At 36.8% G+C, this 18,329-nt stretch overlaps 1 protein-coding gene across 1 annotated transcript in view; it reads left to right on the forward strand.

The window, feature by feature from the left end:
• The window catches only part of LIN7A (lin-7 homolog A (C. elegans)), a 310,570-nt gene that overhangs the window by 207,510 nt on the left and 84,731 nt on the right, over positions 1–18,329 (forward strand). Inside the window, exons 3-4 of the mRNA XM_006882541.1 lie at positions 11,536–11,607; positions 14,093–14,302. Coding sequence (XP_006882603.1) covers positions 11,536–11,607; positions 14,093–14,302 — 282 coding nt within the window. The remainder of the gene's footprint in view (positions 1–11,535; positions 11,608–14,092; positions 14,303–18,329) is intronic.

The raw sequence follows: 18,329 nt of genomic DNA on the forward strand, positions 1-18,329 counted from the left end.
TGATACAATTTTCAGGGAAAGATAAAGGAACTCCTCTACAACTGTTCTGATAACATGCAAAATTTTTAGCCATAGTGCTCAGTACCTGTAAATGTTCTGAAAGCAAGTCCTCTGCCTCTTCCAAGTTTCTTAAACAATTGAATACAATTGAATATCGTGGATGTTCATAGCTGAAAGGTAGAGCCATGTGTCCCTACCTTTCTAGGTCAGACCACAATGTCTATTTCCTTCTAACTCTGTCTCTTGGGAATGATGAGCCTGAATTAGTGGAGATTCAACTAAATTTATTTGAGACGTATGAGCCAGCGAAAAATGTATAGAGATTTGTCCCAGATACGCAATGGATAGTTGTTGAATATCGGAATTAATTAAATTTTGGATTCACTTTAATAACTTTTAACTTAAGCCTATAAAATAAGATTAATAGAAAGGGGTAAAATCCTACAACTGCAATTTTTCTATTTCATCTTTTTGTTGAAATAGCTAATGAGTCATTCCTCAGAAGTGCTCTAGCAAATTGCCTCTAACTATTGTGGAATAATTTCTTATTCATTTTTTTGTTTTATAGCTTTATTATATAAATCTTCAACATAAGGATATACTTCTTATTGTTGTTATGTGTTGCCCAGTTGACTGAGACTCACTGCTTCCCTATGTACAAGCTCTGAATCCTGCTCTATCCTGAGCCAGTCTTACTGTCTCGGACACACTGCCAGTTTCATTATCTACTCCCATTATCTCAGTTACTGGATAAATCTATCTCTTCCTGGGTCTTCCTCTCTTTTTATTATTCTGGGTCAAAGCCAACTTGATTGAACCTAAAAAGAACATTAGAAATTGCTGAAACACAACAGTTGCTATTGTTAGGTGTCACTGAGTACAACTCATAGTCCTACTTTATGAACAGATCTAAACCTTGTCCTATTCTGTGCTATCCTCATCAACCTGACATACTCGAGCCCATTGTTGCAGTTACCATGGCAATCTCTATCTAGTTGAGAGTCTTCATCTTTTTCACTGATCTTCTCACCTTTGCAAGGAATACTACCCCTTCTTTCTAAAGAGGTAAAAAGAGCACAGAGGGGCATAGGGCCATGAGTGTCTCTCTGAAAGGGCTGTGCTAATCTTACTTTCACCAGCCCTTTCAGGACAAGGTTTAGATCTGTTCATAAAGTAGGACTATGAGTTGTACTCAGTGACACCTAACAACAGCAACTGTTGTGTGTCAGCAATTTCTAATGTTCTTTTTAGGTTCAATCAAGTTGGCTTTGACCCAGAATAAAAAAAAAAAGTTACAACAGAAACACTATCTGCTTTTGCATCATCCTCAGAATATCTGCTGTAATTCAGCTCCTTTTTGTAACCATTATGTCAATCCATCTTCTTGAGAATCTCCCTTATTTTCACTGAATGTTTTACCAAGCTTATATTTCTCTAAGGACTGGCCCTGATAACACACCCAGAGAATGTGAGATGAGATCTCACTATCCTTGTTTCTAAGAAGCATTTCGGCTGCACTTTCTTGAAGACAGATTTGTTTTTCTTTTTGGCAGCTGACCAATTAAAAAAACAATCCAATAACCAACTCAGTGTTGTCAATTCAGAATTGACTCAAAGCTGACCCTCCGGCACGTTTTGGAGGCTATAAATTTCACAGGAGAAAATTGTTCATCTTCCTTCCATGGAGCAACTGATAGATTCTAACTATTCATCTTTCAATTGGAAGCACAACTCTCTATCTGGAAAGTTTGTTGTTCTTCATTATTGTCTGTATTTCATGTACATTTCGGGTGTTTGAAGACACAGAGCACTAGAGCCAACACACATTAATTTTCAAAATTATATCCTTGCTGTTTTATACTTTAAGAAAACCCTTGGTAACAGATTTGCTCAGTTAAGTATGTAATTTGATTTCTTGACTACTCTTCTATATATGAATATGGTTCCAAGTAAAATTTGAAAATTTCAACGTTTTCTCTGTTTAACATGATGTTGCTTATTGGTCAAATTTTCAGAATTTTTGTTTATGTTAAGTTGTAATTCATAGTGAGGGCTATTATCTTTAAACTTTATCAGCTAATGTTTCAAATTTATTTCTATAATTAATATGACATGTCAATTATATGTCATCTGCATGTCACATGTTGTTAATCAGTCATCCTTCAATTCTGGTGCCATGTCCTTCTTTATACAGTCCAACTTCTCAGATCATTTGATCAACATATAGATTTAATAGATATGATGAACGTATACATTCCTGACACAAATCTTTACTGATTCCTTGTGTAATATTCCTTTGTTCTGCTTAAATAGCTGCTTCTTGGTCTATATACAGCTTCCACATGAGCACATGAGCACAAGTAAGTGCTCTGAAATTCTCATTCCTGGCAATGTAATTAATATTTATGATCTATGCACTCAAATACTTTTGCATAGTCAATAATAACACAGATAAACATCTTTCTAGTTTTATCTGCTTTCAGCCAAGTTCTACTTGATATTAGCAATGATTCATGAACTTTTCTGATTCCTGCATGAATTTCTGATAATTACTGTCAGTCCCCTTCTCTCACTATTGTTTTTATTAACTTCAGGAAGATTCTACTTCATAGTAGTTGGTTTAATATTCTGCATCCTGTTGGAACACCTTTCTTTAGAATGAACAGATGTAGGAATCTCAGTTTATTAATCAGCTAGTTGTCTTCCACAGTTCCTGTCCTGTTGTTGTTGTGTGCCGTAGCATTGGAACCGACCTTACAGTTGGTTTTTAAAGACAGTTAATCACACCAGAGGAGACTGACCATCTTTCTCCTGCAGAGCAGCTGATGGGTTCTAACTGGGTGCCTTCAGGATTGCAGAGCAGCTTCTTACCACTAAGCCACCAGACACCCAGCACTATGTTTGTTTTTTGGAGCACTTCAACTGATAATGCCTTCAGTGCCGCCTAGACTTCGTTTTTTCATTAACATGATTCTAGGTCATTTGTTAACTCCTGGAATTGTGGCATATTTCTTAGTGAGTTACATTGCTAGCTCAAGGACAGTTGGAATTCACTTCTGGAGAAAGCTGCACTGTCTCCTCCTGGTACAAATCACAGCCCCTGAAACCTAATGGAGAGGCACTATGAGTTGAAACTCAGTCAACAGCAGTGGGTTTTGAGAGAGAAATGACAGTATTTATCAAACCTTTTTGGTACTGTGACTATATATTCCTTTTATCTTCTCATGATGCTTCTTGTGCCACTCAATATTTTGCCCCTAGACTCCATCACTATTTAAACTTAGGATTTTTTCATTTTTGTATGTCTGAAAAATAATCCTTGTTGTTGTTAGGTGCCCTTGAATCTACTACAACTTACAGTGATCCTATGAACAACATACCTGAACCTTGTTCGATCCTGGATCCTTCTCCAGATCTCCACCATGTTCAAGCCTATTGTAGTCACTAGGTCGAGCTATTAAGGATCTTCCTCTCTTTTATTGACCTTTAGCCGTTTCCAGCATAATGTCTTTTTCAAAGGACTGGCACCTCTTGAAAACATGTTCAAAGCATGTGAGACAAAGTCTCACTATCTTTGCCTCTAAAGAGCATTCTAGTTGTACTTCCTCCAAGACCAATTTGGCTGCTCTTGGTATAGTCTTTGTGATATCCAAAGCACTTGAGCAACAACATAATCTAAAATAATTAATAATTGTTTTGTTGTTTAAGTAGCACATATTTCCATGAACAAACGAATGGATAGAAAAACTATGGTAAAATTAACTTAACACAGCATGTGGGAGCCTGGAGGACATTACACAGAGTGAAAGATCTCAGTTAAAAAAAGAACAAACACTGCATAACACTACATAGGACAGACCTAATGGGGGTTGAGGAGAGAATGGGAAAAGAGTGGCTAGATAACAAACACTGCATTAGAACAGATGAGGGGAATAATTGTTCAAAAAGAATATATGATTAGGCATTATATTATGACAACAATATGGAGCCAGAGCTATATTGTGGGGTGGGTTACAGGGAGCAGAAGAAAATGTTCTACAATGAAAAACATAAAGTATTGAACAATATCACACACAAGGAAAATCCTGCTGAAGTTTATCCAGAAACAACTGGAGCTACTAGAAGTACAAACTGGGTTTAGAAGAGGTCATAGGACTAAGGGCATTATTGCCAATGTCAAATGAATCTTGACAGAAGGCAGAGAGTGCCAGAGAAATGTCTATCTGTGTTTCATTGACTATGAAAAGGCATTTGACTGTGTAGATCACAATAAATTGTGGCTAACCCTGAGGAGAATGGGAATCTCAGAACACTTAATTGTGTGCATGGGAAACTTTTATTCAGACCAAGAAGCAGTCATTAGAACAGAGCAAGAGGGAAACACTATATGGTTCAAAATCAGGAAAGTAGTGGGTAGGGATGCATCCTGTCTCCATGTCTTTTCAATCTAGATGCAGAACAGGTCATTTGCAAAGCAGGGCTTTATGAGGAGGAATATAACATCAGGATTGGAGGAAGACTGATAAACAACCTATGTTATGCAGATGATACAATCTTGCTTGCTGAAACGGAGGAGAACCTTAAGTGCTTACTACAGAAGGTCAAGGACTGTAGTCTTCAATATAGATTGAAGCTTAACATCAAGAAGACAAAACATTCTCACCAGTTGGCCAATTGGCAGCACCATGACAGATGGAGAAGAGATTGAAGTTGTTAACAATTACAGCTAGATCAGCACCACAATCAACACTCTTAGTACCAGCAGTCAGGAAATCAAAAGACAAGTTGAACTGGGCAAATCTGCTGTCAGGGACTTCTCCAGAGTTCTGAGAAGCAAAGATATCAGTCTAGAGACTAAGATGTGGCTGAACCAGGCCATAGTCATCACAATTACTTCCTATGCATCAGAGAGCTGGACAATGACTAAGGATGACAGAAGGATCAATGCTTTTGAGTTTGGTGCTGGAGAAGTAGTTGTTGTTGTGGTTGTTGAGTCTTAAACGTATCATGGACAGCCAAGAAAACAAATAGGTCTGTCTTGGAGAAGGTGAAACCAAGTTTCTCCTTGGAGGCTAGAATTTTGAAGCTTTGTCTCACATACTTTGGTCACGTGGCCAGGAGGTACCAGTCCATGGAGAAAGACATCATGCTTGGAAAGATCGAGGGACAGCGCCGGAGAGAAATACCCTGGATGATATGGATTGATACAGTAACTGAGGTAATAGTGGTAGGTGGGTCAAAGTCCGTGAGACTGGCCCAAGACAGGGCAGGCTTCAGAGTTGTGGCACATAGGGTCAAAATGAATTGCAGGCAACTCAATGGCACATAACACCACTTTGAAAATAGTATTTCTATAAAGAAAACAACCCTACTATACCTAAGTACTTTTTATCCATTTTTCAGATGGGCTGCAAGAGATCAGAGTAATGAAATGGTTTAATCATGATCTCTTAATTCCAAAAATATAAAGTTCAGACTTAAAATGCATTAATTAGGAAGATCTGCATGTTCTCTACATCATTGTCAGTTTAGATATTACTCATGCCATTTATACTTTATTTAAATGTTCACATGAACCCACAACTGATGACTCTGTGTTAGTAGTTCTGAGTCATTTATTTGTCTTTGCTTCTGAACACATTCTGTCTCTCTACTTAATCCTCTCATTGATAATTCTACTCACACAACTTAAGGTACAATAGATCCACAAAATATATTACATTATATTCAATATTATAAATGTGCAATAATACATTCTGGATAACACTAAGAAGAATGCAAATCCTAACAAAACAAGGGAATACTACACGATTTAAAATCAGGAAAGATGTGCATCAGGGTTCTATCTTTTCTCCATACTAAGTCAGTCTGTAGACTGAGCAAAGTATTCAGGAAGCTGCACTTTGAAGAAGAATGTCATGTCATGATTGGAAGACGACTCATCAACAGCCTAGATTATGCAAATGATACAACTTTGCTTGCAGGAAGTGAGAAGACTTGAAGCACTTAATGAAGAAAATCAGACTACGGTTTTGACTATGGATTATGTCTCAACTTCAAGGAAACAAAATTACTGTTAGATCAACAGACAAATCTTAATAGCTGGAGAACAGATTAATGCTGTAAAGAATTTAATTTTACTTGGATCCACAACCAGCACCTATGATTGTTGTTGTTGTCAAGTGCCATTGAGTTAAGCATGACTCATAGAGACCTGAACCATAACTATCATTGTTTTTCTACATTTATACTTTCCAGAGGCATGTTGTTTAAAAAGTGGATGCCACTTCTACTTCCAAGTCTGTCTCAATCTGAGAGCTCTACCAAACACTATCCACAATGGGTAAATATTATGGCATTTAACACACCAGTGGCACTATATTCAGCATCACAGCAACCCCAAGATACTTCAGTACAGCAAATTGACAGACCAGTGCTTTACCATTTAGAAGAATGTTCATCCCAAACACAACACTTGGCCTGGGGGCCCAACTGCCTTTTAAATATAAAGCACACTATCAGTTGGTCCAGTTGACTCTAAACAAGAGGCTTCCAGCCCATAGATCATTGTTAGCTAAATCTACCTATTGTTGGCAAATCCACCTATTGCAGCAGCAGTTAATAAATGAAAAGATATATTGCATTAGAGAAATCTTCTGTCAAGGATCTCTTTGAAGTGCTAAATAATAATAATGTCAGCTTAAAAACTAAGGTATGCCTGATCCAAGTTATGATATTTTCACTTGTTTCCTTTGGGTCTTAAAGTTGGATAATGAAAAAGGAAGACTGAAAAAGAATCAGTGTTGGGGAGGGGGAAAGGGAGGAAATTGTACAGTAATGATAGATGTTTAAAACAAAAAAGAATATGAACTGGGGGAGGGGGAAGGTAAGGAAACAAAGGAAAATGTGAAACAATAAATGAATAAAAAATCCAACATTCTTGTAAAAAACAAAGATGAAGCAGCATATGGATAAAAATACAGATTAAATAAGAAAAACAAAAAAAATGAATCAATTTCTTTGTATTACGCTGTTTGTAAAGAGTTTTGAATATAGCATGGCATGCCAAAAGAACAACAACAACAAAAAAAATCTGTCTTGGAGCAAGTGCAACCATGGTGCTTATTAGAGGCAGAGATGAAACTTCATCTCACATATTTTGTGCATGTTTTAAGAAGAGACCAGTTCTTGGTAAAAGACAACATGCTGGGAAAGATAGATGGTTGAGGAAGAATAGAAACTCCCCCAAAAATGTGAATCTGTGCCTCATTTTTCATTTCTCAGGGTATATCCCAAGCATTGGAATAACTGGGTCACATGGAATTTCTGTGTTCAGCTTTTTGAGAAAGCACCAAACTGCTTTCCAGAGTGGTTGTACCATTTTATAATCCCACCAACAATGTATAAGAGTTCCTATCTCACTACATCCCCTCCAACATCTATTACTTGCTTCCCTACTAAACTTTGTCACTGCTAGTAGGGTAAGATGGTATATCATTGTGGTTTTAATTTGTATCTCTCTTTTTGCCAGTGTTTTAGAGCATTTCTGTTGCCCATCCGAATAGCTTCCTCTGTGAAAAACCCTTCCATGTCTCTTGCCCATTTTGTAATTGAATTATCAGTCTTTTTCTTCTTGAGTCCCAGGAGGATTCTGTAAATTTTGTTATGAGATCCTTGTCTGAGATAGTATTGCCAAATGCTTGTTACGAATCAGTAAGTTTTCTTTTTATCCTGTTGGGAAAAGTGTTTGATAGACACAGAAATGTAAACTTTAGAAGGTCTTACTCATCAATTTTATGCTCTTCAGATTGTGAATTTCTGGCTGTATTTGGCAATCCCTTTATATAATAGATTAGGACTTCTAAGGTTGATCTCAGGTTGTCTCTTATGAACATTATGGTTTATAGGCTTTATTCCCAGGTCTCTGATCCACGTTGATTTGATTTTTGTGTATAGTATGATATATGGATCCTCTTTTAGCTTTCTGCTGTTAACAGTCCAGTTTTGCCAACACCATTTATTGAAGAGGTTGTCATTTCCCCATTTGATAGGATTCATTTCCTTGTTGAATATCCATTGATCATCGATAGCCGGATCCGTGTCTGGATACTCAGTTCTGTTCTATTGGTCTACGTGCCTGTCATTGTACCAGTACCATTCTGTTTTAGTTACTACCATTGTGTCATAGATTTTGAGGTCAGGGAGTGCTATGTCTCCTACTTCATTTTTGTTTTACAGAGTGCTCTCCTTATTTGGCATCTCTTTCCTCTCCAAATAAACTTAACAATTTCCCTTTCCATCTCCTTGAAAAATGAACTTGGTATCTATATTGGAATTGTGTTGAACTTGTAGATTGCTTTTGGTAGGATTTTCATTTTCACGCATTTTTCAATTTCATTAGGTTTTCTATTGTGTCTTACAGAAAAGTTCTGCAGTTTTCTTTATATAGGTCTTTTGTGACACTGGTTAGTTTCACTCCCAAGTATTTCAATTTGTGGTTGGCTGTTGTACATGGCATTGCTTTCTTGCTGTCCTTCTCTGAGTTTGTTACTGTAGAGAAATCTCATTGACTTTTTTAAATAGTGATAATTTTACCATCTCTTTGCCAATCAGGATGCTTGTTATTTTCTTCTCTAATTGTATTGCCCCAGCAAGTACTTCAAATACAATATTGAATATAAGTGGCGACAGACAGTGGTCATCATTTTCTGTTCCCTGTTCGCAAAGAAAATGCTTTTAGCCTAAAATGACCAACGACAATGTAATGGATTGAAATATTATGATACAGTCACACAATGGAATACTAGATAGCATATCAGAGCAATGATTTTGAAAATTACTACCTAATGTGGGAGGGACTGGAGAGCATTTTGATAAGTGAACTAACTCAGTCTCATAATGAAAAATATTGTGTAAGATCATTATTGTAGAAAGAGAATGTGGATCCAAGGAGGGTAGAGGGTGGATTAATCATGTTGTTGTTATATGCCATTGAGTCGCTTGCAACTCATAGTGAACCTATGTACAACAGCCCTAAACCCTGCTCTATCCTTTGCAAATCACACTGCCTCTGACACACCCATCCTGGTTACCCCAGTCACTGATTCAATCCATCTCATAGAGGGTCTTCCCGTCCTACACTGCCCCTCCACCCTCTCAAGCACGATGTCCCTCTCCAAGGACCTGTCTCTCCTTACAATATGTCCAAAGTATGTCAGACAAAGCCCCATAATCCTTGCCTCCAAGGAGTAGCTTGGTTTAACCCTCTCCAGGATGAATCTGTTTGTTTTCCTAACAGTCCATGGTACCCTCAGCACTCTTCTCCAGCACCACAGCTCAAACGCATCAATTCTCCTTCTATCCTCCCTAGTCATTGTCCAACACTCCAATGGATAACAAGTTACTGAAAAGACCATATCCTGTATCAGATGCATCTTAGTCTCCAGAGTGACACCATTGCTCTTTAGTACCCTGGAGAGGTCCCTAACAGCAGACTTTCCCATCGCAACACATTTTGCTTGCATGTGAAATCAATGATATTGTTCTATAGTTTCCACACTATGTTGGGTCACCCTTCTTCCAGTCAGTTGGCCAAGTAGTTGTTCTCCAGATTTCTTGACACAACTTGGTGAGCACATCCAGGGCAGCATCTGTTAGCTGAAATACCTCAATTGGTATACCATCTATTAAGGGGGCCCTTTTTATGAAGAGTGGAGGGGAGGAGTGAGTAAATGAAAGGGGAAAGATCCAATGTGAAAAACAATGTATACAAACTTTGTAAGTAAACCAGTATAAAATTTTTTAAAAGTGTGGGGAAAAAAGATGAATTAGCACAATGATTACAACAATGGGTTTGAGCAAGGTAGAGATAATGAGTAATATGCAGAATAATGTTGTTTTTATTTTTAGGTGCCATCAAGTTGACTACAACTCATAGCAACTGTATGAACAACAGTATATTGCCTTATCTTAAGCCAACTTCACGATCCGATCCCCAACACACCTGACCCCATTGTTACATCCAATGTGTGAACCCATCTCACCCAGGGTCTTTCTCTCTTGCACTGACCTTCTACCCTTCCAAGCATGATGTCCCTCTCCAGGGACTGGCCCCTCCTGACAACATCCCCAAAGTATTTGAGATAGTGTTTCAAAATTCTTGCCTCCAAAGAGCATCCTGCTTTCACCCTCTATAGGGTGAAATAAGCATACTTATTTGCTTTCTTGGCATTCCATGGTATATACAGTACTCTTGTCTAGCACCACAATTCAAAAGCATGATTTCTTCTTCTGTCATCTTGTCATTGTCAAGCTCTCAGATTCATAGCAAGCAATTGACCGTGTCTTGCATCAGGTACACTTTAGTCTTTAGATTGACCTTGTTGTTCTTTTGCATTCCGAAGAGATCCTAGACAGCAGATTTCCCCCAATGAGTTGTCTTTTGATTTCCTGACTGCTGGTGTAAAAAAAGTTGATGAAGGATTCAAACAACATGATATCATTAACAGCTTTTCAACATTTTCTTTGCAGGATAGGGCAAGATTTTTATCTATTGTAGGTAGTTCATAGGAGGGGTCGCTGTGTGTTAATAGCTGACTCCAGGGGATCTAACAAAACATCATTATCAGGAATATAGCTTCTAGAATGATGGACTCTGTGTCAAGGAAAAGGTAGAGTTCTTACCCAGCCTTGTTAATTGTTATTGAGTCAAGTCCCATGTGTGCAGAGTAGAATTGCTGAATAGGGTTTTCAAGGCTGTAACCTTTCAGAAACCAATCACCAAACTTGCTTTGAACTCTGATTAGGGTCCAGTGAGCACCCTTTAGTTAGAAATCCACTGCTTAGCTAATGTTTTTTGCAATCTAAGAAACAAAGAAAGCTATATTTTAATTTTTTTAAATCTCAGAACTATATATATTTACATTTTTCATGCTTCAGAGAGAGCTACATAAAAAAACAAAACTTTTTTCCCTTTTGCTGCCAGAGTAAAGGGCAGAATTTTTATGTTTGATAAATAATGATAACCAAGTTAAAAAACTTTCAATAAAAGTGCCCTTTGGAAAGAACAGATTAGAGGTGATGTATAATTGAGTATTATGGTTAGCACAGGAATCCAGAATTAAGGTTGCATAAGAAGTGTATTCGGGGTGGGAGGTGGGGAGGAAGGGATGGGGGAATTGTATACTAATGAAGGAATTTTTTTTTCTTTTTCTTTTCAGAGAGGGGAGCAAACTGGTGGGGAGGGGTGGTCAGGGAGAAAAGTGCGGCAATGAATGAATGGAAATCCAAAACCTCTGTAAATGTCTATTAAAATTAATAATAAAAAACATTAACAAAATTTTTTAAAAGTGCCCTTTGAACCACCATTTCGCAAAAATAAGATTTTTTTTGTTCATCTCAGAATAATTGATTCAAACCTATTTCACTTTGTATTAGAGAACTTCTGTCTTACAGTGAAGATTTGTTGCCACAAATCATTCTTTAATATTCTTACACACTTGTTTTTGTTTTGTTTTATTTATGTGAACATTTTAGGTGTACCAATATATGCATGAAACGATAACTGTCAATGGCTGTCCCGAATTCCGAGCCAGGGCCACGGCAAAGGTAAGGCTTGAATAACTTTAAAAATATACTTGACCCCAGTGATCTAGTAATTGACTGTGCGCGTGTGTGTTTCAGGTATTCTCGTGTGTACACTGTAAAAGAATTTAGACATCAGTGGCAGCCCAGAGTCTAGACCAGTACTACTTCCCAGGTAAAAATCCTAATGGAAAATTGAACGTTTCTGCTGCTTCTGTAGCTTAAGAAAGGAGAATGATTTCATTAAGCTCACTAAATATCCATTTGGCACAAGCAAATCTACTGGTTCATTGTGTGAAATACTACATGGCTTTCTGGCATGTTGCACTGATACAAAAGAAACCCTATTCAGTTCATTGAGGCCCCCCCCCGCAAGTATAAATATTTTAAGTGAGACATGAAAAGGATTCACCCGACATCCATTTACCCAAGATTTCCTTGTGCATCCACCTGAGCAGTGGGGCTTGCTGAAAGAATGTAGCATTAACTTAAAAGCAAACCAGTCACTTTTTGTGGTGGTGACCACATTTTCTTTTTAAAAACTCAGATTCAGGGTTTGTGGAGACACTACTGGCTGATACATTAAAACAAGAGGATCATGAAATTACTAGGAAAATAGACCATTAGGAAACAATAATTTTAAATAAAAACCCAGCTTCAGTTCTTCTTTTCCCAATTCAAAATTGCTGTAGTAAATATCCAATTTGCTTTTTAAAAGCTTTTACCTTTATAATAAGCCATAAGAGCTGTTGCAAATAATCATAACTTTCCCTTTAGTCATTTTTATGTGTTACATCACCTCTTACTTGGTTTCTCTCCTGATTTTTCCTCTTTATTCTGTATTCGAACTATAACTGAACACTGTAGATTTGTAAATTATTTCTTTTGTCTTGTTTTCAACCCTGACTCAAAAAAAAGAAAAAAGAAAGATATTATTGTCATTACATCATGCTTTGCTTGTACTGAAGTGGAACATAGTCAGAAAAATGATCCCTACATGGTTTAATTAAGGGGGAAGTGAATTATGTAGTGTTTTACCATTCTCATTTCTTATTCATGTAGAACAGCAGGATAGCAGCATAATGTTGCAATAGCACAATATTTTCTGGTTGTTTCTGGGCTGTCTGCATTGCATCCATGTCAGCCATTAAAATCTGTGCATGACAACAAGGTTTGCATGAGCAAATGCATGTAGAAAAAAAAAGCGCCAAGTCATTATTTCCACGTCATTCACTCTCTTTCACTAAATGCAGACAGTAGCATAATGCTAAATTGATGTGATAATGCTGTGTGTGGAAAAGAATGTATAGTAGTTTGGAATCAATATTTTCACAGTGTTGAGTAAATCACTTTATAGTAGGCACCTAATCAACTGTGGTTAAGGAAGGTTAATGGAAGTGGAAAAGAAAAAGCAGGCAGAGAATCTTTTTTGATAGAAACACTTAAATACTGCTATTGTATTTCCATGGGGAAGTGAGGGGCATAGCAGGCACTAATGGTAAGTTATCTTCTTAAACTTATGTAAAGAAATGGATAGCTTCATTTTAAAATAAAATTCCAAGTGCACATTAAAAATATTTTAGATATCAAAGTTTAAAACTAGTGATAATCTGAACTTGTAGATTATTTTATATCAAACATTGTCCATGGTGCATAATTTGCTATCGTAAGTTAAGAGATGAAAATAGAGAAGCAAGCCTATGCATTATAAGAGGAAGTCTCATTATAGTTAGTGTAGGGAACTCTGGTGGCTTTATGGGTAAAGAGTTGCACTACCAGCCAAAAGGAACATGGCTCAAATCCACCAGTTGATCCACAGGAGAAAGATGGGGAATATTCAGTAATAATATTTACAGTCTCTGTATAAGCTCTGAGTCAGCATATAACATAGATTCAACAATATAAAACAGTGATTTTTACTCATAATAACCTGTTTGACTCTTATCATTTAAGTTTTTGTTAATTTGTTTTAGGCAATCTTATTATGAAAATAGTGTGCTAACTTGATGTCCTTGCAGTAGAAAGATATATATAAGTATATTGTAATTGCTTCTCTGTTTATTGAATAAATACTTATGAACATTTCTAAAATACTTATGAATATTTATAATCAAGCAACTAGCTAGAGTGGTTTGTCAAACAGTGAAGTTTAAGACAATTCCAACCCTTGAGGACTGCATATATAACATGTCCAAAATCATTATTGTACCGAAATACTAAAGGCAATTTGGTCATAGAGAAGGATCCTTGAGAAGAGAAAATTTTGTCATAATGGATAAAAAAGGTCTATCACTCTGTGAATGGCTGGGTGGAGCCTTATGAAAGGAAGAAATCTTAGTGGCATCTAGAAGGAGAAAAGCCCCTTGTTAGTGTGTTCTTTCTTTCAAAGAAAAAAGAAAATGATGATAATACCATAGTAATATGAGGAGTTATCTGATGGACGACCACAAAGCATATGATTAGGCTTGTTTCCCTCATTTTGTTACCAAATGACCATCTTTTCTTTCAGGCAACAGTTGCAGCGTTTGCAGCTAGTGAAGGCCATTCCCACCCTCGGGTAGTTGAACTACCAAAAACTGATGAAGGCCTTGGCTTCAATGTGATGGGAGGAAAGGAGCAAAATTCCCCCATTTATATCTCTCGCATCATCCCTGGAGGAGTGGCCGAAAGACATGGAGGCCTCAAAAGAGGAGACCAGCTGCTCTCAGTAAATGGAGTGGTATGTTCATAACATAATGGGAGATTCTCTCTTTTTTTTTATGATTCTGTTGTCAATATTGAAATACAAGGACAAGTCATATTTTTCTGACAAGTCATAATTTTGTGTCCAAAATGCTTCCTAGTTTTTGATCGATGTAAAAACCTATACAATCAGTCATTTCATATTTTGTTTCATTTTATCTTGTTCACATGTTAGAAGTATGAACGTATTTAAAAAATCATCCTAAGAAATTATCCCAACTAATAATGTCTCTCCATATAGCATTCTAATTGAATGCATGACAACATAATTACTTTATTGTTATTTTAAGCAAATGTACATATTTAGAAAAAGGTAAAGCTCATTACTTTATGTTATGTTTCTTTGTTTTGTCCTGTTTTTAATTTTAATAAAAGAGAGAAACTTTAGCATGTAAATAATAATACCACATATGCAAGACTTACTGATATACAGAGAATTTATTAATCCTTGCCTAGAGCCAATGTTAGATGGCTCATAGCTGAAAGTAGAGAGTACCAGAGGAATGTCTATCTTTGTTTCATTGACTACGCAAAGTCATTTGACTGTGTGGATCACAACAAATTGTGGCAAATCTTGAGAAGAATGGAAATACCAGAACATTTTACTTGCTCATGTGAAATCTGTACTTGGACCATGAAGTAGTCATCAGAACAGAATAAGGAAACACTGAAAAGTTCAAAATCAGGAAAAGAGTGTGTCAGGGATATGTCCTATCTCCATACTTTTTCCATATATATACAGAACAGATCATTTGGGAGGTTAGGCTTTCAGGAAGAATGTGGCATTAGGGTTGGAGGAAGACTCATCGACAACCTGAATTATGCAGGTGACACAATCTTATTTGCTGAAACTGAGGATGTCCTGAAGTGTTTGCTATAGAAGGTTGAGGGCTACTGTCTTCAATATGGATTGAAGCTCAACATCAACAAAACATTCTCACCACTGGGCTGATTTGCAGCATCATGATAGATGGAGAAGAGATTTCAGCTTCTTAGGTTCCACAGGCAATACTTTTGCACCATTAGTCAGGAAAGCAAAAGACAAATTACACTGGGAAAATACATTGGGAAACTCTCCAGAGTTCTGATGAGTAATCTTGTCAGTCTAGAGACTAAGGTGTGCCTGATCTAAGCCATGGTCTTCACAATAACTTGCTAAGTATCAGAGAGCTGGACAATGATGAAGGATGATAAAGGATTCAATGTCTCTGTGCTGTAGTGCTGGAGAAGATTGTTGAACATACTATGGACTGCTAAGAAAACAAATCTTTCTGAAGAGCGTGAAACCAAGCTGTTCATTGTAGGTAAGGATTTTGAGGCTCTGTGTGACATACTTTGGCATGTGGAAAGGCGGGACCAGACCTTGGAGAAACAGATCATGCTATGAAGTGTAGAGGGACAACAGAGGAAAGGAAGAGATGAGATGGATGTTAGTAAGACTGGCTCAATATCATTCAGGGGTCAGAGCTAGGGTTGCTATGAATAGCAAGCAATCTGATGGCACATAACAACAACAACACCATAACTACAATATAATAAAAAGTATTTTACCCCCCAAAAAGTTTAATGGAATTATTATTTATCACAAGTATTTTAGTTTCAAATTAAGGTGACAGTCCACAAAGCGTAGGTTTGGTATAGTCAACTTGGTGGCACATAACAACAATTCAAAGTGAGATGTGCTGTTAATACAAAGGCTTCCTTTCCTGGCTGTTCCAATTTACCAGCAGCTCCTGTGGAGAAAGATGAGTAATCTGTTCCCATATAATTCATATCCTCTGAACCTAACAGAAGACCAGCTATGAATCAGAACCAATTCAACAGCAGTGAGCATGAAAATACACAGAACTTAACATTTTTTTTACTGTGATTTGAGTAAAAGTTTGCAGTGCCAATTGGTTTTTTATTCAACCATTCATACACATTTCTGTTTTAAAATGTTAATTATAATGCTTGTAATTCTTCCCATTCCCTTTCTGTAATTCTTATTTCCATCAATCCTCTGTCCTCTTCTTTTATTTATTCTTTTTTTAGGACAGCTCTTGAAATGTCTTTTTTTTAAAAAATTGGTTTGCATACACTAAATTGTTTACATTATGTTTCATTCATGTACATTGTGTTTAATGCAATCATTCATTGACATTGTGTTTTATACATTCATATACAATGTATTTTATATACTTAATTCATTACTATTGCCTGTTGTTACCCCACCTTTTGGAGTTTCCATTGTATCTTTCCTATTCCTTCCCACCCACCCTCAAGTCACCCACTAAACTCTACTATCCTAGTGATTTCTACCTTCCCCTTTTCCACCTTCTTCTCCCTTTCCACTTCTGGAAATTTATAGACATTTCACTAGTTATCCTTCTATTTTTATAAAAATTATCTTTTTTTAAGATGAATGAGTGCAACAGCATTTCTCTTCAATTTTGTCATTTCTGGAATAATTGATCATAATTGTCTCATTTCAAATAGCCAGTTCCAGTCCATTTCAGCTCACACCTCCCACCCCCACCCCCAGTTGGATCTTCATGCTCGTTCTACAATAATGGTTTTACATACTATTTGTCCTTATGGGACTGAGTTCACTAAGCATAGTGCTCTCCAGTCCCTTCCAAGCTAGGTAATTATTGCTCCTGTGTCCTGCGTAGTGTTCCATTGTGTGAATGTAATCTCCCTTTCTTCTGGGTTTTATTCTTAGGCCAACACTGCTCTCTTTCACTTTATATAGTTGGTTATTCTAAGGAGTGTGTCTCCTTGATGTTATGTCAATGTCTAGACCAGTCTCTTGTTTACCTGAAATTGGAATTGAGCAAGTGAGTGACTAAGGGCTTTAGTTGAAGATGCTCCGTAAGTCTCTATCAAAAGGAAAATGCATGTAGAATATGATAGTTTGTTGGTAGTTGTGAATGATGTGTTTTTTTTAGACTTGTGAATTTTATTTTTTATTTTTATTCTGACTATTCTCTGTCACCCTAGTGTGCAAGGAGTTACTCTGCCAACCCAAAAGTAAGTGGTTTGAAGCCACCTGTTGTTTCAAGGGAAAAAGATGGACAGGTTCCTCTTATTCAACTTACAGCCTCTGAAAGCCCACTGAAGTGTCATCTATGAATTGATTCCTACTTAGTAGCAAAGAGTATGAGTATTGGTTTAATGAAAGGGCAGTGGTAATTCAGTGGGAGAATGTGTCTGACACGCAACCTTGATCTGTTTATTAGTAAAGGCTTGAGTGTGACTATGATGCTTAACAGGTCATCCAGAGTGAGCTCGACTAGGAATAACGGCTTGCCAATCTCTTCCAAAAATCAACTGGAAAAAAAAAACCCAACAGAAATACGCTGTGGATCACAATGGTCCTATCCATAAGGATCAGGAGGATGTCAAAAAGCAGGTAGCCTTTAAGGTTCATTATATATGTGATTCCATTGTGTATGGAGTTTCATTGTAGATGGAGTTTCATATGAGTCAAGGACCAATAAAAGTTGGCCTACTCAACCGTTGAACTAGTCTTTGAATTCTTCCCAGTTTTTCTCAGATATAAATCAACAGTCCATGAATATTTCATTTATTTAGCATCCCAATTTTAGAATTGCTTATTTCATTTCCTTTTCTTAAGTGTAATAATGGTTTCAGATGACCTTCTATTGTAACTTAACTATGTTTTTATTCTGAAGCTTGTTATCATTGATCATCCTGTAGTCAGAATTTATGGTCGAAGGCTCCAGAATGAGGTCATTTAATTATGTTATACAGTTATCCATGCCTCATGTATGAATTTATATCTTCTCTGAACAAATACATATAGATAGATACAAAGAAAGCATAGATTTAAAACATTACAAAATATTCCCTGAAAGCACAGATTAAAAACATTGCAAAATGTCCCCAAAAACTCAGAATAAAAAAAAATACAATGTATAATCTGATAACAAATGTGTATAAAATCAATTTCATAGTTGGTTGGTTTTGGAGTATTTGTCGAGGAAACTAAGCAAGTTAAA

The sequence above is a fragment of the Elephantulus edwardii genome, unplaced genomic scaffold, assembly GCF_000299155.1.
Source record: "Elephantulus edwardii isolate Elephantulus edwardi_28Jun2011 unplaced genomic scaffold, EleEdw1.0 scaffold00021, whole genome shotgun sequence".
NCBI classification, from domain to species: domain Eukaryota; kingdom Metazoa; phylum Chordata; class Mammalia; order Macroscelidea; family Macroscelididae; genus Elephantulus; species Elephantulus edwardii.